Source organism: Seriola lalandi, unplaced genomic scaffold, assembly GCF_002814215.2.
Source record: "Seriola lalandi dorsalis isolate HSWRI2012SDOR001 ecotype SW California unplaced genomic scaffold, Sedor1 jcf7180002054926, whole genome shotgun sequence".
In the NCBI taxonomy this organism is placed as follows: Eukaryota; Metazoa; Chordata; class Actinopteri; order Carangiformes; family Carangidae; genus Seriola; species Seriola lalandi.
The window spans coordinates 166,461-191,562 of NW_019525478.1; the positions used below are offsets into that span (position 1 = coordinate 166,461).

At 41.8% G+C, this 25,102-nt stretch overlaps 1 protein-coding gene across 1 annotated transcript in view; it reads right to left on the reverse strand.

Annotated features, from left to right (window-relative positions):
• usp43b (ubiquitin specific peptidase 43b) overlaps positions 1 to 25,102 on the reverse strand; it is a 60,122-nt gene that overhangs the window by 8,971 nt on the left and 26,049 nt on the right. Inside the window, exons 4-10 of the mRNA XM_023431648.2 lie at positions 22,473 to 22,565; positions 17,472 to 17,607; positions 16,887 to 17,031; positions 11,050 to 11,212; positions 8,908 to 9,019; positions 1,605 to 1,708; positions 1,175 to 1,256 (exon numbers count right to left, since the gene is read on the reverse strand). Coding sequence (XP_023287416.1) covers positions 1,175 to 1,256; positions 1,605 to 1,708; positions 8,908 to 9,019; positions 11,050 to 11,212; positions 16,887 to 17,031; positions 17,472 to 17,607; positions 22,473 to 22,565 — 835 coding nt within the window. The remainder of the gene's footprint in view (positions 1 to 1,174; positions 1,257 to 1,604; positions 1,709 to 8,907; positions 9,020 to 11,049; positions 11,213 to 16,886; positions 17,032 to 17,471; positions 17,608 to 22,472; positions 22,566 to 25,102) is intronic.

Sequence of the window (25,102 nt, forward strand, 5' to 3'; positions counted from 1 at the left end):
CCGGCATTAGCTTAGCGTGTTACCGTGCCGACGTTTGCATCCTCGTTGAAACATTTCACTAAAAACCACAAATCAAGTCAAAGTAAGTGGAGACCATCAATGTCTGTGCAAAATTTCAATACAATCCATCTAATAGTTGTAGAGAGATTTGTGCACATGGGGTTGTCTGTGCGGTACGCTCTTTTACTGCAAATCAAATTTACCTACAGGTACAAATAAAGTAACCTAACATAATATTTAATTTGGTGGAAGAAAAAAAACCCCAAAAAGCCAGTAACAAGTCAGTTTGTAAGTTCATGTTAGTCACATATCCTGTATAAGAAAATGTATCTGCCATTTGACATGGACTCAGAGAGTTTACAGAGGCTGACAGAGTGAACAAAGTACACTAAAACACTTGTGCTGGTACATTCTTCTACTGTTTGATGTGGGTTGACTTGGGGACAGAACATATTTCCGAATCATTAGAGTTCAAACACTATCATTACATTAGTTTCTAGGATACAGTGTGTTGCACATTTGCATTTCAAAAGATTTCAAAGACATTTGGCCCCATCAGCAACGTTCAACGAATGAGTGAACTGTTCTCAGCGACTACACAAATGCAAGTCCTTTCAAGACTTTGCCAAAATGCCTGTTTGAAACGGCAATTCACTTCTGCAAGTGGAAAGCATCAGACATGCAATCATGAAAAGGGATAAAAAAACGTCTGCACGTTTCAGTCTGCTGCTGTAAAATACATCATACAACCTTTACAGCTGCTGTGACGTGTAATGAAAAGATGAGATGAGAAATCAAACATCTGCACAGACGGTGTCAATCAAAAACAAATGCTGGACTTTCACAACTTTAACAGTTACACTCGTGTGTTTTTACGTCATAACGTCTTCAGAATCTGGCTGCCTGCCTGTAGTTCTCGAGAAACGCTTGATTAGATTAGATTAGAGCAGATTTAAATTGCATTAAAATTGATTACGTTAGATCAAATTTGAATGAGCTTGTGGGAACATTGGGTCATTTCAGTATTGAAATGTTTGAGCATGATACCAGTAATCCCACAACAAAAGAACGTATTTAGAATAATTTAATAATCTCTGGTCCAATAATAGGAGAAGGTAGTGTCCAGACAGGCCGTCAGCCAAAGCGATAACGGTCGCTGGAGTTGAATGCTTACTGTGTTCACATCTGCAGAAACGTTCTTCTTGCCAATACAAACACTGAAGTAGTATGTACTGTATGTGTACTGCCAGGCACGCCTGCAAGAGAGATGGACGGCCTTTTATTGGCTCTTATTTGGATCTGATACTCGGGGTGCTTCCCAAAGCTGCATCAAAGGATTCAAGCAGGGACCACAATCAACAACCCCCCCGAGAAACTTGCGCAGAACAAAGCCAGTAAGATTTCAAAATGCCAGTCATATGTGTGTGTATGGTGATCTCTGGAGACGGAGGGAAAAATCAGTTTACACATCCAGAGCAGCAGCATGTTACAAGAGGTGTCTGGATGTGTTTAGAGACGGCTCATGCTGCTCAGCTGAGTGTGTGTGTGTGTGTGTCCTCTACCGGGATTAACGTGACGTGTTTGCGTATTTTCGACAGCCTCACCTGTCGACAGCAGGGTGGTAGAGCGGCCGCCCGTCCTGAGGTGACAGGTAGCTGTAAAAGGCCGATCCTCCCACCACACGGACGTTGAACAGCACTCTGGTGTTCTGAAAAGAGGAGCACAGCGAAGACACTGTAAAGCCTCGGGCAGCAGCGGACTCTTAATGCTTTATTGCGGCACTTGTTCTTTTGTTTTAAACATTGTCAACGCTTTGTATATTACCTTGATCCAATTGATTACAGTTGTACTTCTAACTAAACAACATTATTCTGGCGAACCAGTCCCTAAAGATGCTTGCGCAACAACCCAAGAAGGCAGCGGTGCCCCACAGATCTGCAGTTTTATTGGGCCGACAAATCGGTTCTCACTGAAAACTGAAATTAAAAAAATGAAAACCTTTTCCCATGTTGTGTCATATTCACTAAATCATTTTTTTTTATCATGTTTCAGTTTGCATCATCAGTCTGTCCACCGCTTTTTATTGTTTTTGATTTTTTACCCAGACTGAAATATCTAAACGACCGCTGGATGGATTGCCATGAAAGATCTCACAGACATTCATGGTTCCCAGAGGATGAGTCCTACTGACGTTGGGTTGATTGCAATGAAAAGTAATTCAGACGTCCACCCCCCCCCCTCAGGGTGAACTGTAAAAAAACCTTGGTGATCTTATTACTTTTCATCTAGCGCTTATGTCCAATACTTTGGTTTACAGCCAAATACCTGCAGAACCGATGACGTTCCCGTCACCTCAGCCGTGTTTACTGCTAATGAGCAAATGTCAACTTGCTAAACTCAAATGGGGAACACTGTAAACATTATACTTAACATCAGCATGTTAGGGGTGTTAGCATTTAGCTCAGAGCACTGCTGTGCCTCAGTGCGGCCTCACAGAGCCACTGGCACGGCTTGTTAAGGTCTGAAAATGAGCGCTGCCACACACCCCACACACTGATTCACCACAACAAATTATGAGAAATGTCACTGCTTGTAGTTATGTGTTATTCATCCATCATGGTTTTGGTGTAACTGCTGTGAGATACTTTCATAATGGAAAAATGAGAACACATAGCTCACAGTTTTGCAGCCGCAGCAATATTTCTCATGACTTTTACTGTGATGAGATACTGCCGCTCAGTTCGGAGACTTCAGGCCATAAAAATGAATGAATCCAATATGTGTGCAAAATAAAATTTTATATGGTTTGTTTAAATTACTGATGTCTCTCTTTTTTTATTTTGATTAAAGCAGAGGATGTGCAATAATCCAGTCAGCAAATGAAGGTGTTTAGCACAGACATTTACAAGCATTTTTACAGGCTAGAAACGGCCATTATTTCACCATCACGCTCGATCTCAACAGGTACGACACCCTGACAGCAGCTTCAGGCCTCATCTTATGATCAAAGCACAAAACAAACATTTCAACAATTATTGCAAATGTTTAATGAGCAGCATCAGATGAAGTGGGGAAGTTTTTCCTCACATTTATTGCCCCCTCATCCAGCGAACCGTCATTAACACTTATGGGTCTATTTTCATGAACCGAGTGACACCAACTGTGCATTAATTAATAATTAGCACAGTTGTTTTGTAACGTATGTTGTGAGGTCACAGTGACCTTGACCTTTGACCTTTAACCACCAAAATCTACTTGAATCCAAGTGAATGTTTGTGCAGAATTTGAAGAAACTCCCTCGGGGCGTTACTGAGATATCGCGGTCACGATAATGGGACGGACGGAGAACCTGAAGACGTATCGCCTCACGCCGTGACTGTCGCCGGCGCCGAGGCATAAAAACACTGCCCTGCCTGTGAGTCAGCTTTGACAGACGCACTGAGGGGTTTTTATCTAACATGGATAATTTTGCTGTGTTTGAAGTGGGCCACCATGAAAAATAGGCTGAGGCCTGCACCTGCGTTTTTAAGTTCACAGCAGTTTGAATCAACATGTAGCACCTGTGTTAACGTACCGTCTTACAGAAACAAAAACATTAATAAACCCATAGATAATCGGACCGCGCTCTCGTATCTCTCTCTGCTGGATTGAAAGCCAGAGTTGAGAAGAAATACGAAAGAAAAAAAACCTGAGGTATAATATTATCTTTTTCTCCTCGTTTGAAACACGTTCATATTACTCCCAGATCTGCTTAGATTGGAGGTGCTCTAGGAATGAAGGAGCGCTTTGCAAAAATGAAACTGATTTCCTCTTGTTCCAGTGAAATCTGAGTGTGTAGCTGCTGAGCCCAAACACAAACACCCACTCCGGGTTTTGTTGAGGAGAGCTCTGACGACGAGGAGCACAGCAAAGCAGACAGCAGATTCCTGGAAAACGTTCATATGATGAACACATGAACCCGCAGGAATGCATAACCCTTCAGTTACACAACACCTCCGAATCACTGCCACACATATGCAATATGCCGCATTATTAAAAGCATCGGGACGGTCAGCTGCTGAAATGCTGCAGCAGTTAGTACTGAAAACAGGAACTACTCATTCTGAGTACACGCACAGAGTCGTGTAATTAAGACTGTATTATCTTCTCTTCATCTTTCAGCATCTTGTGTTTATGGACACTGCGGGCATCAAACTCCCCTGTGGTGCTCAGGCGGTTGTTGCTTTTCCAGACAACCCATCAATGTTTTCCGTGTGTTCATTTTCAATCTGCGGTATGAAATGGAATGCAAGATGACAAGTTTAAACCCAAAAATAAGTTTTCTTTTCATTACATTCGTGTTTGGGCTCAATGGGAGTCGCAGTACAAGGCTTGTGTGCACATGTGAAGACCACCCATGGAGGAGTCCTGCTAATTCCAACTTCTCAGGAATAGGGTTTTTTTTTTTTCTTCCAACAAACATTGTTTGAAAAATGATATGATATACATTTCCACACATTCCAAAGGTGTTTGCAAAGCTACTTCAACAAGGGGATTCACCAGGTCTGTGGATTAGATATTACATGACAGGCCGGCCGAGCTCTGAACTTCTCCACATGCTGAGGCGGTGTGTCTGGGGCTGTGGTAGGAACGACTCTTGGATGGTGGTTTCTTTTTGTTTTTACCGTCTCCGAAGCCACAAAACACAAGAAATAAAGTGGAAGGAACGAAGTAAAGGATGTGTTTGTGTCTGCTAAAACTAAAAGATGAAAACTAGCTCACTACCTGCGACGTTAATCGTTACTTGCTAACGGTTTAAGCTAGCTGACGTTAGCAGCTCTGTCTCAGCAGCCCAGTCAAGCTTGTTATGTAAGATAGAACAGCAAACACATTGGTTAGTCCTCGTCCTAAAAGCCTTTAACACAGTTAAGCTTAAAAAAAACTCGTCTTACATTTAGCAACTAGCTAACTAGCGATACAAGAACAATGCTGTTTATTTCCATGTATTGGAGGATGCTGTGTTTTAGGCCGGGACATGCAGCTGTAGTGTAGGAGCCTAAAAGCATTTTTGTTGATGTTTAAGTGGTTAAATAACACAGTTCATTGATTGTTGAATAATTTAAATATTTACAGTAATCAAAAAGGTAAATATATGATTCTTTAGATTAGAAATGTGTGGTTATAATTTAAAATATGTAACATTTCATTTCTAATTGATTGAACTGTGTAGAACTTGGTTAGACCTTTAATGATCCCACGCAAAGGGAGATTAGGGGCGTTACCGAGAGGTGATCACGGCAGAGAGAGTAGAGCCACACAGTTTTTTGACCTCTCTCTCACTCTCTTTCTCTATCTCTCCTTTTCTGTATATTGACTTTTATTATTTGAAAGTGGAAAAGATTTTGTTTTGTATCACCTTTTGATGTAAAGTAAAGAATTTAACTTTACAAGTGGTCTCCTGGAATTTTGTGGATTTCGAAGTGGACGAGAGGGATGATAGAGCGTCAAGCTATGGCTTTACTAAATGGAAACTTACATGTAGGACATGACATCTGTGTGTCGACTTACTTAAGACCTTTTTTATACAAGATGAACTTTCCAAAGCTTGAATCATAAAAACGTGTCACTTTTTGAACAGCACATCAGCAAAGAGACCATGTTTGTTTTCCTCCGCAGTGGCTGGATGGACAGACGAAGAGGAATATGAGAGAAACAGGGCGGTGTAAACACATTGTGTGTGTATGTGAAAAGACAGTAAGTGTGAGTGAGAGGGAAAAAAATGAACAAACGAGCATCTGAGATCTGGTCGGGCTCCGAGCGGTGTCACCCCCCCCCCCCCCCGTCAGCGCGAGTTTCTGAGAGGAGGAAGAGAAAACCTGTGAAAATTCATCGCAGCATCCTGCCGGAGGAGTGCATGAGCACGAAGGCTCCACAGACACTGGAGGAGACGATAAAGTTTTTTATGCTGCCTCATGGGAAAATCCTTGGTCTTGCTTTTCGACCAAGGTTAATCACTTTTTTGTGCTCAGTGAGGGGAATGTTTTGCGGCATTGTTTGTGCCTGACAAGGCAAACGATCTCCAATTACCACCCAATGTAAAAGAGCACAGTGTTTCATTATGCTGTGAGTTTTAGCATTGTGTGTGTACAGCAGATTAACATTTGTCTGTGTAAGCAACGTTCAGGGCCAATACACGCACTGTGTGTTAGTTATCACACCAAAATCCCAACAGCTCAGGGTCCCCGAATCAGAAATGTAGTATGTGTGTGACAGTGGTCGTCTGTTAATTGCAGTTCTGCAGATGATGAGTGTGCTGTGGGATATCATACAGCTAGCTCTGCTTCAGCGAGCATCAAGCCAGCCACTGTTAAAATCAAGTCGTCAATTGGTGTCAGCAGCAGGAAGAATGGCTGTCAGAGAGGCCGTGTTTTTGTTTCTCTCAATTGCATCTTTGCTGAAGCTAAAATTAGACAGAAGCGGAGAAATCCACTTGTGAGTGTAATTCATTGATGCAAGAAAACTACAGTTTCTGCTGAGATGAAAGATTTAGAGCAAACATCTGCTCTGAGCATTGCTCCTTTCTTGGCAGAGGTAGGATCCAGCAAACTGATTATACTGTACGAGCCTGGTTTTAATTAAACGGCTGACAGCATGGGGCACAAAAGGAGACTACCGATCTCCAACGCAGTTACTGAAAATGCTGCACCTGACTCTTCTCTCTCTCTCTCTCTCTCTCTCTCTCTCTCTCTCTCTCTCTCTCTCCTGGCACTTCTCAAAGAGCACTGAGTAACGTGCACCGAGCCGGTCAACACTTTTCTCGCAGAACAATCCAGGCTCCATATGGCTCTTAATTGCAGCTGTGACATTGATCGGAAATCCGTTTGACTAGATGATTAACAGCATGCTACTGCACACAATCAGATCCTGAAACACGGGCGTTTGTACTGTACAAGCAAGTGAGCAAAGCAAGAAAACCGACCCTTTGGCTTCAGTGAAGTAAATAATTGAGTCGACAGTGACATACAGCAGGGGGTGCATCGAAGAAAAATACGCCGTTGGCGTTTCTGTCATTGCGTCCCTTACGTTGCACCGTAGTCACACCGACAGCGGAAAAGTAAACGAGCCTACTGTGCTTTCTTTTTTCTTGGCTTCTGACTCATTTAGTCTCATTAGCACACACTGTCCTACTGCCTGTCACAGAGATATATATGCAAATATATATAATGTACATTGTGGGCGTAAAAAAATCAGGTGTGTTTCCCGAGTGGTCAAAATTGAAACTATACACATTACCTCTTAAATTAAAAGTTAAATATTTCGGGACATATGTTTATTTGGTTTCTGGTTTTGGTTTCTAATTTGCAGTTTTACAGAGGTTTATGTGACTTTTTATTAGCTGGAAGCAGTAACTTACTCAAGTCTCCGCTGGTTTCCTGGCAACAATCTTTGGCCAATGCCAGGCCAAGCTAGCCGTTAGTCCGTTTCCAGTCTGTGTGAAGCTAAGCTAATGGTCTCATATAAAGCTGTAGCTTCACGTTTACTCTGGAGTTATGAGAGCACTTATCAAACTCTCTGCGATGAAGCAGATGAGCACTTTTCCTAAACTGTTGAACCCCGGCTTTAAATCAAGCAAAAAGCAAGATTAGCATGGTAGCCAGCTAAAGCTAACCCAGAGTAAAACGCAAAGTAAGATTTTGCATTAGCACTTTCCATCGCTGCAGTTCAGAGACTTTCTGAATGTAAAGTAATTTTAGTGCAGTGTTAATTTGCATTCAATAAATTCACGACTCAGCTTTGCATTCAAATAAACATCATCAAGCATTATTTTTTTTTCCTGCAACCTCATTAAATGATTCAGTTGCATTATCTGTAGTTATTCTCTTCAGCTTCAACTGTTGTAATGTTTTCTATTGGTTCCATCCATTTCATTTAAAACGTTGCTGTGTTCGCCCTCCCCATGCATACAAAAGGCCTTGTTGAAATTTCACACACTGCAATTTGAGCACTTAATATGAATTTATTTCTTGTGTCTAATGTTATTCACCTGTGTTTTTTCATTTAAAGTTTCAATTACTTTTCCATCCTGTGCAGACACAAGACAGAACACCCTAACTAAGACTGAGCTGTGTTCGCTGCAAACAGCTCTGACCTGCTGACAAAGTCCAGTATTTACTCTTAATACTGGCACTAATGAAGGCAGAGGACTCCTGCAGCAGAGGCCGGGGCGGCATCAGTAAATGTGATAGGGCCGCAATATGTCCGTACTGGGGGATGAGTAAAAAAACGTGTCTCGGTAGAACACCGTAACCCGTCCCAAACCGTTCCTCTTTGCCTCCAGCTGACGCTTCGAGCTCTCGCACCTGTACCACACAGTGTCTTTGTGTGGGCATGCTTTGCTCCGTCCCATGCCAATAAACATGTCTCGGAACAGGTGCACCAGCCGGCGTGGCAGGAGGGAAGCATGTCCCCTCTCAGCCTCCAGCTGGTGCTCAAAACTCACCCGCCCACACTACACAGCTATTAAATATGAGTTTTACAAGCATCATGCAGCAATTTCTATTGACTTGCTGCACATGGCTGTAGTGCAACTTTGGTCCAGGCTTTTCTGGTTGTGGTTGGGGTGAATAAAAATCAAATAAATAATAAATCTCTCCACTGTAGCTGATGCTGTATTTCTGCAGATTTACTGTATGACTGTCTGTATCCCACTGCTTTAATTAGCAGAGCAAGTTGAGTTTTGAGTTGTGTCTCATATTCATTTTTGTCCTTTTACTGGATGTGAGATCATTACCAGCTGGCAGGCTTCAACTGGAGGACCTGGGTTTGAATATTTGCTGTGTTTTGATATTCCCATGAAGTGAGGTAAAACAGAATTTGTCTCGCATGAAACAATAAATTATCACATTATTATAAGTAGCCGTGCGGTACCTGTGCCTGAGCTCCATTGATCATCAGGTAATAAAGTTTGCTGAGGATGCTCTGCTGCAGCTGGTCCCAGGAAATAGACCGGTCCTCCCTCATCAGAAATGGAGGCCCAAACCTTAAACGGGGGACGGAGGAAATTAGTGTTACAGGGTTCAAAACACATCTCACAGCAACTCAACTCAAGCACTCCAAATCTCTCCTCCTCCTTTTTCTATTGTAATGTAAATAATTATTTATTAACATTATCAGCATTAGAGCAGAATTCTCATTACAGCCTTTCAGTGGAAGAAGAGACGGAGATAAGGAGGAGTGGGAAAAAAGCTTGATGACGACAGGGACCACCTTCATTTCAGATGATAGATCACATAGCACGTTTATTATAATACACATTTAATTGAGGGCAGCCCTCCATTGTATGTTTAGGATTTATTAGTATGAGATCATATGAGCACACATGTGCAGGAGGAGACAAAGACGCTCATACACACAGTGAAAGATGACATGGGGTATTATGAAGAACTGTATATTAAATGGCAGGAATATAACGATAATGAATGAAAAATAACCTTTTTTTTCAATTATATTTCATGCTTCTTTTTTCTTTTTCCTTTTTAGATTTCTGCAGACCTTGAAACCAAACAGATCATCAGTCACACAATTTTCCCATTAGATCGTAAGCAGATACCATGGAGATCCTCCAAACAAATTAGGCTGGATTACTGTTCAGGATGGTAACCATTAACATTCTGTGGCGGCAGCGTGACCACGACATGGGAAAAGAAAAATACACTCCACAAAAACGGAAAGGAAAGGGGCTTAAAATTACAATTAATTTAATTGGAAACTGCTATGGAGCAAGAGACAAAACAATTCTCCTCATCGAGCTCATAGAAAAGTGTTTTAACTCACATGACCTAAAGATCGACACAGAATGCAGTGAAAACATTTAACAGTCTGACATCTTGTCTGATTTATTTCCCTCTTTCAAGACATTTTTCATGGTATCATGCAGTGAAATGTATCATCTACTTCTGAGTTCACAATGATCTTTATTTATTTTCCCCTGCCTTCACCGACGTGAGAAGCTAAATGTCAACGAAATCAAACTGTTGACCTTCAAGAGAGGTAATGCGAAAAAAAAAAAAACCGCAAACCTTTTTTACTTTCACACATAAAATGTGAAACTTTCTGAATTCCCGTCGACTAATATCCATCGAGTTTCACAAACCAACAACACTGAACGCTTTCACACTGTGCCGAGTTTCAGAAATGTACCTGTGATGCTGTTCTACAGAGAACCAGAGCGAGAAACAAGTATGTGACTCCAATGTCATTTTCTTGGCACAGACAAGTCGTCCAGCTGTCATCTGATGAGAGCGAGATAGGCTGGTGGTTTGATCAATGACGGGGAGGCGTTTGAAGGAGAAACTGAGACGCCCACGCTCACGGATGGGATTGGACTTTCTCACAGCTGTGCTGGCGAGCTCACCTATATTGATCTCTCTGGACTCTGTCAGGGAGACGGGTGTGTCTAATGGATCTTTATATCGTGCCAGATGTCACATTCCTCAGTCGTTTGATATGAAACTCATCTCACAGTGAGATGTGAGTCCTTTCTCCAACAGGGAGCTAAAATGACCTTGATGTGCTTCAGCAGAGCAAGGCTGGAGAGAAAACATGTCAGCCGAAACACTGCACGTAGAACTCACATTCGGTTAAAGGCTGTTAGTGAAACCAATGAAAAATGATTAGTATTGTATTGGAGGGTGGAGCTAGTTAGCCCACTTAAATAAACTAATTAAAATGTTATTGACTCCAACATAAGCAATGGATGTTTTGAGAGCTTGACAAGCAAAACAAGCGGATATATTCCTGCTCGTCAGTCTACTGCTCATTGATAAGACTTCTCCAGTCCACTTGTAGGCTATAACTGACATTTCCTTATTGAGGACAGTTTATAATTGAAATGACATAGATGTAAATACGGGACTCCACTCGCAAAGTTTCTTCGAGGCGGGTCAGTAAAGAGCGTTGGCAATGCAGCAACAGCAAAACTTACAAATAGAGAAGATAAACTCAACCCAAAGCTTGACAGACCAACAGTAGTTATGGTTGGTGTTCGAAGGGTCGGTTGATGTTATTTACCTAACAGCCTGTTGCCCTGCTCCTGCAGCGTTGCACACCAACAGAAGAATCTTGACCGGGACGCCCTGGTTGAGGAACTCTGACGACAACGTCCCAGATGAAGGTAACCTCTGACCTTCAGGACCGGTGGAGTATGGAGATGATGGCAGGCTGTGATGGTACCCTGGAGAAAGTCAAAGGGGGGTGGGGGGGTGGGGTGCGAGAGCGAAGAAATGAGAGGCAAACAGCCTACTTTAACATTGATAGCTTACAGCATGACATTTCACATCTTCTCCTTCAGAAGGAAAAAGAACTGATTTCAAGTACTGAAAATGTGATCATTCAACTTAACACCTCTAACAAGGAGAGAGGAGGAGGACTGAGATGTATAAAGTGGCGAGACAGCAGCTTTCTATTTGGGGAACAGTGATTCAGAGGGGAGAACAGATGGACCAATGGCTGCCTGCACTCTCAGCAGGAGGTATTATCTGATGCAGCTTCTGCTCCACATCCTGTCCTGGTGGGGTGCCGAGCATCACTCGCCTTCCGCTCCCCCTCGCGTCTCCACCAGCGGCGAGGGGTGTGACTGACTGGGCGCGAAAAGCCCAGATTATGAGATCCCAGTGTGACGTGACGTCGGCGGTGATGCGTTTCTCGTCTCTCACACAGCTGACAACCGCTGGGGCTTAGCACACAGGTCAGCATCCTCAGAAGTTCATGGTGATAAATCACATGGGTAAATTAGACCCTCAGACGCAGACGAGAGCGTATTGATTGACCACGGCGGCTGCGCTGTCTCCAAACTTTTCATTAAACGCTGTTGTTTACACCCGACACATGATTCATCACTGACACAGCAAATGCCACTGCTGAGCATCTTGTTGCTAGGATCCTTGCAAAGCAGTGAGCCACTGTGTTAGCACCCCCCCCCCCATCTAACAGAAGTAATTGGGGTGTGAGGTCATTAAGCTTTGCCTTGTATGAAGGGAAAGACCTATTTAAAACTAATCAAAGTCTACATATACACCACCGACGCTTTAACATTAAAACCTCTGATTGCAGTGTCTTGACCCTGAGAATGAGAGTAATGACAAGTGCGCACGGCTTTTCATTTATTAATGTCGTTCTAATCAAGCAAGTGATAAAACTTGCTTAAATCGCTCGCTGTAATTTACATGAGCGGCGACCTCTGACAGCTGCGGGGATGATTTATGGGGGTAAAATTCGCCTTTTAAATTCTCAGTGAAACATGTTCATGAAACGGCGGTAAAATGCAGATGTCACCTCCTGGCCTGTCCCACGAAGATTTACACAGGGAGGCCTGGGGTGGAGAACTACCTCTCGTCGCTCATTAAATCAAAGTTTTTGTATCGGTGTGTCATAAAATGCACTGCTGCTGCTCATATTTTTCAAGGCTCTTGTCGCTGATTACACTTTTCTTCTTTCTTTTTTTTTTTTTACTTGTTTACAAGATGAATAATGGTGGAAGTATTTGGTGTGTGCTGAACAATTCCCACAGCTGTACTGAAAAAGGCACTTACACTACACCCATTTGAAAACGTGTACCATACACACACACACACCAAAAGTAAAGTCTGTTTTGCCCACATACCTGTTGATCATAATCTCTTGTTGCCAAAAAGCCTCTAACTAATTCTAAGTAACCACAGGAAGTCTGTGAACTCATCATTCCTCTGCACTCTCAGGCTTCTTTCATTGTCAAACACACACACAGGATGAGCCAGACTAAACATAGCCAGACTATGTGAAAGCCCATAATTAAACACCTCTGCCTCTAAAGGGATCTACTCTACCCACAGCTACAGTACCCCCCCCCCCAATCCCATTAGCTGTCTGCTCAGTCATAGTCAAGGTCTTTGAGCAAAAATGGTGGTTAGACACATACATGCACATGATATCTGACTTAAGCTTATTTCGATTTCCTAACACATATTTATTTTTAAATATTACATAATAAGTAATTTGTTTAAAGAAATGAATTTATGGACTGAGAATGTGACACATGGTGCCAAAGTAAACTACCACTAGCTGTGAACCAGGGGGCCGGAACTTGAAAAATTTGTTTTTATATTGGAAGAAGTGAAGAAAAAGTAATTGAAGTCATTACCTGACTGTCTGCAATGGACTTCACACAGTAATATTCACAACCTGGAATTACCTTTATGAGAGACACTTTTGATTCTTTTGATCTGTGGACACTTGCGAACTAAATGAACGTGATGCGATAGCTTCAAAGGCAGGGAGTCGTCGTTTTATAAGTTGTCGTTCACCATAGTTTATTACAGTACAACAGTTACCATGGTCAAAATACACCACCAGGACTATCCCCCTTTTCTTTTTTTTTTATTTCATAGGTAAAAACATTGGATATTTTAATGATATATTGACCACCGAACTGGTAATGTCCCTGATTTTCATTTCAGAAATCTGGTCATCTTATTATAGAGACAAGAGTTAACATTAGTGTTGGTCTCATTTCATTCCACAAATTTTTTTCGAGCTATTTCAGTATGGAGCAAAATGAACTGAACGACCAACTAATCCTTGACAGATGGAAACAGAAAGGGAAGCACCACTAGTAGCACGAAACGACATTCTGCAGCATCAATGGATTAAACCTCCTCAAGTCACGTCTCTGCATGTTTGTCACATGTAAACAGTCCATACGTTTATTAACAAATTCCAAAGTACAGTATGAAAGATGATCTCACTTTACTGAAAACTGGGCTCTAAATGAAGAGGAAGGAAGAACCTGTTTTCTGTTTGTAACAGAAATAAAAGAATGTGAAACGGATCTTTAACTGTGAAAGCCAATTATCTATTTCCAAATATTCTTTGGCAGGTGAGCCCATATTGCCCAAATCTCGTCACTGGCACCAGTACTCCATACAGTGATTTTATGCTTATTAATTTCTGTCAGTGAACCATCAAATCCCAAACAGAGAAGATTTCTCTCTCAGATAACTCTTTGAAGTTTTATACAATATTAATTATTAATGTAAACCTCAATTATATTGACTGCCAGATGGTAAGCTCATGAAAACGCTGCAATCCAAACACAAACAGAGGCACTTAATCATGTTTCCACTGTCCTCAATTCACCAAGACGACATGAATGGTGTCAAAGCAACGATTAAAACGTATGTGCAGCTCCATCGTGAGCGAAGAGACGATAGTTTATCACATAAAGCTGCTGTTTCTTAAAAAGGAATACTTTCCAGTCTTTATGCTAAGCTAAGCTAACCGGCTACTGGCTGTAACTTCATATTTACTGTACATGTACGAGAGTGGTATCGTGGTATTCTCCCCTAACTTGGCAGGAAACATATTCCACAAAATGTTGAACTATTTCTTGAAATTATAACCAACAGGAAGTACAAAGGTCAAAGGTCAGAGCAATAGTGGCCAGCCAGTATTTCTTAAGATGGAAGTGGAATGAAATGATGAGAGTATAGAGGAGAGGTGAAATATGCAGAGCTAAAACGATGATGTAAGAAATTAATTTGAAGACTAGAGCAGCGAGGCTGGGAGTTGGGAAGGTCACTTGTTGGGTTTGTTTTTGGCATAATCTAACGCTCTGTAATTTTTTTTTCATTCATGGCAGACACTGACTGAACAGCAACCTCACGCTGTGTGTAGCGGCCAGTACTCTTCAGGAGGTTTTAAATCAAAGTTAGGACTGTGGCTAACTATTACCTTGAAATTCACTGAATGGATGCCGGTGAAATTTAATCTATGAAGTGTGGTACGAGTAACAAGGAAACAAATGCGCGTAGTGAAGCATGATAAAACTGAGTTACAATCAGATTTTTCTGCTTTAAATTTCCCACAAGATGTCCTGGCTGCTCTCACAGAGACCCATGTGTCTTCATTCAACACCTAAGGACATAATTTACATTGATAACTTGCGCTTCACAACATAATTACTACACTAACCTTCAGTGAGACCCCCCGGTTAGAGTTTGTTTTCCTGTCTCGTATCTGATCCCTAAGACTTTCATTTAAATGTTCAATATATAATTTTCTGCTGCCAGGGGTCTCTTTTGTGAAGTTGTTGTGAAGTACTGTGGGATCATGGGAGTTGATGTCTTCACCGCTATTGCCGTCACTGCAGTCAGCGTCTTCCGGTTAGGATTCCTTCAGTGTAAATCTTTAGGAGGTTTTCTCCAGAACAAACGGACCCTGGTGATTAAAGTCAGTAAAAACACAGAATAAAGCACTTTCACGTTAAGTATCAGTCCGTCCTGCATCTCAGAGCCGAGCTGCTGCTGACGTTTGTTATAACTTGTTTCTCCTATAACTTCAGATCCAGACGACCGGTGACTAAAATCCTTCATCCAGTAGAAATATACAGTTTTAAAAAACTGCATCGTATCGTAAGCCTTGATCACTTCTGGCAGACGACCAAAACTCATGTGCAAAGCGGGTGTGAGGCTATTGACAGGCGACACATGGAAAAGACTGTTACCTTGATTAAAATCATGGATTTCTCTTGGTTTTTACGTTGCATTTACTCATTTTCCAGACGCTTTTATCCAGAGCGACTTAACAAGACTTGACTCAAAACATTTTTAACACAGGTTTATTTAGTTGTTTTTAGACATTTTAATGCGGAAAAGTTACATATTATAGCTTTAAGCGTTTACGGATAATTGATTAATAATTGATTAGGGCCAGACATAACTGCAGAGGGGGCATAATCACAATTTAAGGTGTCAGACAGTGTAAAAAAAATGTGCATTTTAAACATTAATACAGGACTTTAATGGTCGTCCTTACTCATATGCTATTTTGATCTTATAGCTTTCATTAATCACAAACAGAGAGGCAGAAAATATTTATGTGCTGCAGCTGCACTTGCCTTTTATTGAGTGAAATAAAAATAAATTATCTTAATTTGTCATTTATGCATTTAAGTAATTTAAGAGAAGCTGGTGGGATATTCATTAATTAGCTAAGTAAGAGACTATTTTACATTAAGCAACAGTACGAGCTAATGCTGACATTTAGGCTTACTCAGTTTTTTTTTTTTTTTTACGTCAAAAAAGTCCCAGAAGGTATAAAAAATAGTGGCGGTGGGAGGAGAGGTATTACATCTAAAAGTGAATAAGTTCGACAGCAAACAAGCACATTTCCTAAAGATGTTAATGTTCCTCTTAAGATGATAACATCTGTGTTCTCACCGGGTAAACATAGCAACGCGAATGACGGCACAATCTGCTGTGCACAGGAAAGTGTTGAGCGGTGATGCAGACTCTATATCAACCCCGCAAGTCAGAGCCGGTGAGAACACAGGGGGATTTAGTTTGAGCGAGCAGCAGACCAGCCAGACTGTTTGGAGGGGGCGAGGGTGGGGGCAGCACTGCTTTGTGCGGTCATTGAGCAACATAAATTAAAGCACTAAAAGTCCCATTTTTCAGACAGAACGGCAGCGTTAACACAATGCTGGGACTCACCGCCCTGTGGGACGGGACAACGGAGCAGAACCTATTTGCTGACGGCACAAAGCGAGAAACAAGGGGATACTACGCACTTAGGTACTTCAGAGCTCGCATCTGAGGAACAGATGAAATTACAAGAAAGACGTAAGACATAAATCTGCACAGGGAGGACGTAATTCACAGAGCTGTGTGTGATGATATATATACTTCTTAACGTGCTCCCCAAGGGCCGCCGTGCAGTAAGGTGCGTTCCCCGAGGGTTTCGTTAAGCAGAGTAACTTAATAAAACTGGTTTGTTTTCTCACAGATCTGTTTGTACATCCACATTAACGGTACCAAAGACAATGTGTTGTGACTAAAACTATAGCGCCTGTTGTACTTAAGTCATGCAGCTACCTGAGATCCGCGCAGAGCCTCCTCTGATGTAGAGGGGCGGAGCCTGGAAGGCGTAGATGACATCATTCTCAGCGATGCAGGTTAGATCGTCCTCATCAAAGAAGGAGCGCTGAAACCCTGTGGAGTAAACCTCTGTCAGGATCACCTGGAGACACACACACACACACACACACACACACACACACACATTAGTTTCCTTATTACAGTGCCATTATAAAGCTTATAATGCGTATAATGAGTGAACTTTGAACCCACTTGACACAACACCAACAGATCTCAAATCCAGCGTAATTATTTATTTAAGCTGAGAGTAAATTCAAGCCGATGGGAAGGATAAAAGGTCAGAATAAGACACACTGCACTATAAGCACACTCATTTTTTAATGCTCCCATATTTTGCAATTCTGTCTGTTTTTATTTTCATTTACATATTTTATCATCTACTGTTTACTTTCATTGTCCTTGTATTCACCCTAATTCTATTGTACTATTTCATTTTTTATTGTAACTCACTTTGAGTGACATCTTCTGTTTAAGAGGAATACGGGTCCACACTGACCTCTGTTTATTCCTGCTTTACGTTACCTGGTCTGGAGAGATTTTCCCCTCGTCGGCCACCATCCTCCTCAGGCAGGCCACAGAGCCAAACAGAGGCACGGCCAGCCCGGCCCGCAGGTACCGCTGCCCTTTGGTGCTGAACACCAGAGTCACACACAGCGGCCTGCCACACATCAGAGCACACAGTCAGGGACGGTGGGAAATAGAGCGGCCTCTATTTTGATTTTTATGTGCCATTCCCACTGCAGCCTCCTCTATGGCCAGGGAGGGACAAAAGAAGACTTTCATGAATAAATCAATACATTTTAACATTAATAATAGATCATTAGGAGTTTTATGCGTGCGAAATAATGGAATCTCTATTGCATTTTTAAAAACAGAGCGCGCCTGCCTCTGACCTCTCCAGAGTCAGCGCTGACATGAGCAGGGTGCTGGGACGTAATGGCTTCCGTGAATAACAGTAAACTGACGAGACATGGAGGACCTCCATCAGGCACCTGTGGGAGTCTGTGTCCGTACGGACCTACGGCCTGGAGACTCTGGCTAAACTGCTAAACTCAAATCTTTTATCTTTGGGTGGGGGGGGGACTTGAGTGTTTGAACTTGAGAAGAAAGGTGGAGAGCTAAAACAGAAACACGAGGAAGCGAAGTCAGAACATTTCTTCTAAAAGATAAAAACAAAAACAAAACTGAAACAGAAACCTAGAGAGAAACCTGCTGCACAAACTTAAAATAACTTCTCCTCGGCAGCCGGAGAGGTTCGGTAACACAAAGCTGCTATCTGCGTCTGTTTATGTCATAAAAATATTATGTATTTATGTTCAGATTCATATTTACATCACTCTACCTGCTCACAATATATACAAAATAAAATTTATCATATTTCCAACATTTACCTGAATTGATGAAATATTAAAGCATACATGAATGAATGATGTCATCCATCATGGCCTTACACTTAACAATAACCTTGATGGCTACATGACAAATAATCAAAACAAAATAAAAGTCTCCACATCAAAACTCAAGATCAGCAGCTGAAAAACCAAAACAAATCAGGATTCTTCACTTGGATCTTGTCCATAAAATATTTCCTCAGGTCAGTTTACAGAAGGCAACGAACAAATCCAAACATTGCTCTTCAGGAACGTTGTGAGACGCTGCGGTGGAGTAAAGCTTGTCGGCCTCGAAAGCTCACTCAGCAGGTTTAGTGACTCTGCTTAAATAAAAGCTCAGTAACTATTAATAACTGTGACATTAGAGTTTGAACGGTAGGAAATTAGAGGTCAGAACACTGCGCAATAAAAATAAAAGGACTGGAGGTTGTGTCTATAATGGAGAATGTAAAGTTTGTCTGAAGCGTCTGATTAAACAATGAGAGAGCTATAAATAAAAACCACATTGATTTTATTAATTGAAAAAGAAGATTGCACATGACATGGGAGGAGGTCCAGGTAAAAAACAAAGTTAAGCCCAGTTCATGGTTTCTATTGGGCCTCGGACAGATGCGGACGTGCTTCTATTTATCACCACAGTCAGGGGTATACGTGCACGGACACGTGCGCACACGTGCACGCTTCCTGTCAGCAAGGAGGAGAGCTTTTTTGTTCTTGCATTTGGCCAAACAAAATGACAAAAACTGAACCAAGGAAAGTTCTAGTGTTTATAACAAAAACTGACTTTAATTTTTAAACTGTACCTGGACACCAGAGATCCTGATACCACTGTAAAGAGTGAGTTGCCAGTGTGTGTGTGTGTGTGTGTGTGTGTGCAAAAACTCAGATGCTGCAAGTTATGCGTGCATAGCATTACCAATGTATTAATATTCACTTACATCCCTCGTATATCCACAGTGTTTTTATGGAGGATCAGTTACATGCCAACAACTCAACACCAACCACTGTTTCACTGTTTCCACACACTAAGTGCATGTGGTGGTTTGGCTCCATGTTTCTGAAAGATCTAAGGGACCCACTGGGTTTACGTTCCTCAAGCATATCAGAAATGTATTTCCGCCCCGAGCGATGAAGTGATCCATAAACTGAGAGGCAGCACTTTGAAGTTGGCTCTATAACTAACTGGAAGGCAGATTTCTGCATAACAGGACAAATCTGCATAATTTCTACTGTTCGCTGTTGGGCTACAGTAGTATTGTTTCATCTGTACACAAATTACTGAAGCGACGTGTTCGCTCCTGTTCCACTGATTTGGGTTGGGAAACAGGAGACATCAAAAGAGCCTAGCGCAGAGCGTACAGTAAATTGGCGGCATTTATCAAGCCGCTGCTCAAGGAGGTCTCGCAAATTTATGCAAATTATGTTTTTTACTAATGTCCACCATGAACAAATCAAAACAGGGTAACAGCTAAACCACTGCAGTGGGGATTAGACTGCAAGGGTCAATAAAAGCTTTAATTTCAGTATTAATTAGAAACAATTCCTACCTTTTTCTTAATTTACTATATCAAAATGATTCATTACACTTCAACTGTTAAAGCCTTTAGACAGCTACAACCCCAACATGTTGCTCAAGTTAATGAATCTGATTAATGGCTGCAGTTGTATACAAAAGGTCCATATCACATTCACAGAGAAGCAGCGATATAGTGTAAACAAAACCATCCAACATGCAAAGTGCTCGTGTCGTGCCAAGGGACACGAGCCCAGTGCTTGGATAGCCGGGCACAGCAAGTGTTGGTTCGGTAACAAGCAGTGTGTGTTTGTGGCTTACAGACATGATCTGGCTGAGAGAGAGAGCTGATCTCCTCACACAGAGAAATGCTTTAAAATACAATCCATCTGTTTATCCCTTCAGAAGTGTTTTCCCTCACCCTCTCTGCCACACAGTGGAAAAAAAAGAAAGAAAAAAGGACGGTAACTAAATACTCTGGACTTGGATCACTGTCAGAATGAAGCTCTTAAAAGCCATTTCCCAAATTAGAAGGAACGTTGGCTGAACTTGCATGAACTATTTCAAAGACAAAAACTAAAAGGAAGTAAATAACTAGCGAGAAGAAAAAAAGAAAAAAGAAAACCCTGGCAAACCTTAAAACAGCAACACACACCTCCGCGTGTCAATCATGTAAAAGAGTTGAGCTTTAAATACAGAGGCTGCACCGTGTAAAAAAAGGTACAAGTCGGCCAATCAAATGCTTCTGTTTAAGTTAAAGAAGCAGTCGGACATTTTGCTTCCTTGCCGTGGTGTGATGTGAAAAGATCAGAACCTTGTCCGTCCGTTCAACGTGTCAACTGGAGCCAGGTTAGCGGTTAGCTTGAGTTAGCATTAAAGATGGCACGTGGGGGAAAGAGCAAGCCTGTAACAAAGTTCATCCATCAGCGCCTCTGAAGCTCACTCATTAACACTTTATATCTTCTCTGTTTAATATGGACCCAAAAAAAACGAAATGTAAAAACAGCAATTACCTCCTTCACGTGTTTTAATCCGTCACATGGACGATTAGTTTCTACACGTTTGGACTGACGGATGATTAAGGTTAGAGTTAATTTTTTGGTTTAACTTCTGCATGTCGCAATCAAAACAATAACAAAAGACGGCGTGGGGTGACACTGTGAAATAGCGAGGGATCATGGGAGTTGCTGTCTTTACCACCATTGCTGTAAACTGCTCCCGGTGTCCTCTCCTCCCCTATACCAGGGGACACGTTTCAACAACGAATAAAGACGTTTCACATTAAAGAAAATCAGTGATTCACCGACACAGGGCGTCTCCGAGGGGCCGGGGGCCGAGCCGCCCAACATTTTATTGGCTTTTTGTCTCCAGGCGTTGAGGTGATTAATATCGTATATTTCTCCTGGTTTGAGAATTACTTTTTGATGACATCTGGGATAATGTAGGTATACAGTTCAAAAACATATATAGCATAGGTGTTTTAATGTGAAAGGTTACATGTATCTTACATTTATACACTGACTGTACTACAGAGAAGAAACAGAGGGACCCAGAAAAGTTTCCAAAAACATAGTACAGGCCAATGAGGAGTACTGAAAGCATGTTGGTGTTTCTGTGTACAAGTTTGACAGAGAGAGAGACCATGGCTTAACTATAGCGAGGGAGGCACTGGCTGTAAAACAGAGACGTGAATGGGGTCTCCCTCCTTGATAATGTCAGGATTTCCTGAACAGGCTGACCCGCGTTGACCCGACATGGAGGCTGAGTGGGTGTTGTGACGTAAAGCTGAATAACACATTGTTCCTCAGCGCTGAGAGGGTTTTCCCACCAGCCGTTCAGCTCCACAATGACTTGTGTTCCTGCCGTATGTAGTGTAGGAACAAAGCTGGGTGTTGACTGGGCTGTTTTCTTACTGTAACTTATTCATGTGTTTGCAGAGTCAGATGAGTTACATGATGCTAACACTCTCCAGTTGGTAAATATGAAGCTAGAGCCAGCAGCCGGTTAGTTTAGCTTAGCATAAAGGCTGTAAACAGGGCGACACGACTAGCCTTGCTCTGCACCTCTACAGCTCACTGATCGACATGTGATATTCTGTTTGTTTAATTGGTACAAATACAAGAGTGCTAACCTTAGAGCCAGGGGTGCCCGTTTCTCTGTTTCCAGTGTTTACGCTAAGCTAAGCTAAGCTAAGCTAAGCTAACCACCTGCCGGCTGTAGCTTTATATTTACCGTACAGTTATTTTTGTATTGTAATCTGTGTAATAATAGTCAGGCAATCCTAGAGAGCAATGATGCTGCATATTAATACTGAGACCAGGTGCCGGTCACACCATCATTTATGGGCCGAGGAGGTCGAGCACTTGGTTCGGTTCAAAGTTTCTTAGAGCAAGATACTGAAACCTTAATTGCCCTTGATGTATCGTCGGTGTGTGAATGTGCAGGTTTGGTAGAAAAGCACTTACATGTATAGGAAAAGTGCTGTATGAATGTGTGTGTGTGTGTGTGTGTGTGTGTGTGTGTGTGTGTGTGTGTGTGAGAATGGATTTTTGTAAGGCGCTTTGAGTGGTGGAAAAACACTATATAAGTGCAGTCCATTTACCAAGCTGCAGTGCTCACCTGGTCTGGCGAAGAGGGATGGGGAGGGAGATGCAGAGGAAAGGGTCGAAGGTGTTGCTCTGTTTCAGACAGTGGGGGCATGTCAGTGAAGATCTGAGGAAAACAAAGCACACAGTCACATTAGATTTTAAAACACACACACACACACACTTGCAAATTAATCTCGGAGTCGTCCTGATTAAGTCGGGCAGGAAAGGAGATGGCTTAATCTTGTTACGCAAGTGAACAACACAGGAAGAATGAACACGCTGTTCCATTCAGAACGCCTTGATCTGATGGTGAGAAAGGGGGGAAAATGAGTGATGTAACTGTTGAGAATGAGAGAGACAAAGGGTTGGGTGGGTGGGTGGGTTGGAAAGTAGTAGAAGGTAGAAGAAGCCCCCCCGGGTTGATTGGTGCAGTAAAGGGGGGAAACCTGCAGGAGCTGTTTCCATCTTGTTGCATCACTCTCACCAGCGCTGCTAATGCTCATTTGATGCCATTACGGGATCCCGAGCTGTGAGACTGAGGCAGTTTCCCTGAGTGAGGGCCTCTCTTCCTCTGCATCTGAACGCACAGGACACAGATCACCGAGAGAGGAAATGACCGAACGCACGGAGCAGGGATTTTCTGTTCCGACAGTTTTCCATTCATTCGCTTTTTGTTCATGATTACACTTCTTTCAATTAATCCCTCTTCATCTTAACGGGAGGAAATAATTTATTCCAGTGAGCTAATTGTCCGAGCAGTGAGTCAGAGAGTCCACTGGAGTTAATGGGCTGATGGCTGGAAGTGATTTTCTAAACTGTCCTGCAACTAAATTAAATCTTTTGTCCGATATTTTTGAGTTAATCTGCGCAGGATTTCCTGGATAAGTCTTCATGTAAATGCACAATAATTAAGTGAATGTTGAATAGGTGCTTACACGACAGGAACAGACTTACAAAGGACAATCAAACTGCCCTGAGGAAACATCACCGCAGATCCTTCTCACCCTCGGCGCAACCTACTTCCAACTTCTCCCGTCCGGGCGGCGCCACAGAACGCTGTACGCCCGCACAACCAGACAGCGAGCCATCACCCTGGCGAACACTTCAATCGATCACACAGAAACAATAACCTCTGACATCAAACATCGCACACTGTAATATAGCAAGCAAACAATGTAAACATACACTCATCCCCTGCCTGCATATTTATCTAATATTTATTATTATCTAGTTTTTGCACTACTTTCATTGCTCTTATGCACCGTCTGACCCATCCAGCACTCGTCTTGTTCTTAACTGTATATATATTTATATATATATATATTATATTTATATGCATGTACCTAGCAGCAATGAAAAACCGGAGATAAATTCCTTGTATGTGTCCACATACTTGGCCAGTAAAGCAGATTCTGATTCTGATTCAGATTCAATCAACATCTGTCAATACACGGACCTTATACTGTATATACAGAGATTTATTATCATTATTATTATCATTATTATTATTATTATTATACAAAAGGTATGTGGAACGATTGTAGACCAGCTCAACAAATTTAAAAATAAGTTAAATATATCTGCATATCGAGTCGTCTGTGACACATGATTGAGAGTGCATGAAAACTAGTTCGCAATCAAGAAGAGAACTAATGGATAAATGGTTGAAATAGATCATGACAGCTAAAAATAACACTTAAGACAGTTAGCTAAGGTCCAATTCTCTAACGACGAGCTACAATGCTTCTATCTTGTCTCCTTCAGCACGGGAAACACATTCATTCATTAATGCATTAATTGAGCATTAATTGTCCATGTGTCATAAATAAAGTTGGTTTAAAAAAAAAAAACTTAGTGTAAGTGCAGTTGGATTGGCTTTTCCTAAGTCCTCGTGAATTCTCCTTCACATCTTTCCTTGACGTTTTCCATCGAGGGCGAGGAGAAGGAGATTATTTTGAGTATTCGGCCGCAGCCCTGGATCAATGGTTGAAGCAGCTTGGGATCCACTGATCTCACTAACTGGTCTGTGCTCAATCCTCAGCGGATCTTTTGCAGACTTACATGTAGAAGCAACAACTGATTTCATCTGGTTTCAGGAGGAAGAAAAAAAGATTTGGTGAGAAAAAGAAGGGGAAAAACAAATAAACAGGAAGATTGTTTAGGGAATAAAAAAAAAAAAAAGATTCTCTTGAGAAAAGACGAGAGCGCCAGTTCTCAGTCCTAACATTAAAAGACTGCAGCTGTACTTCGCAGGTATAAACATAACACGGTTTGCACCTAATAAAAGCAGAAAGAAAATAGCAGCAGTCATTGCTCTTCTGCTGTAATTGAAACTTCTTGACACAACAGAGTTAAGTACAGTAGATAATGATGAAAAAACATCTACAGTGAACTTCTGTGGATCAACACGGATTTTCATGCAGTCAGCTACAGGGCACAGGGCCGCTGTTATTACTCTGATTTAGTTTTTCATTTCAAATATGAGATGAAATAACTTTTTTTTTTTTCTTATTTCATCAATAATTCTCCTACTGTAACGGCTGCATATAAATAGATAACAGTCTTTGTGCAAAGTGTGTTGGGGCCTTTACGACCTTCACGCGGCGTCCTACCACTGGAAATGAAGCCATAGATGAACTGTTGAGATGTGGCACCTGACAG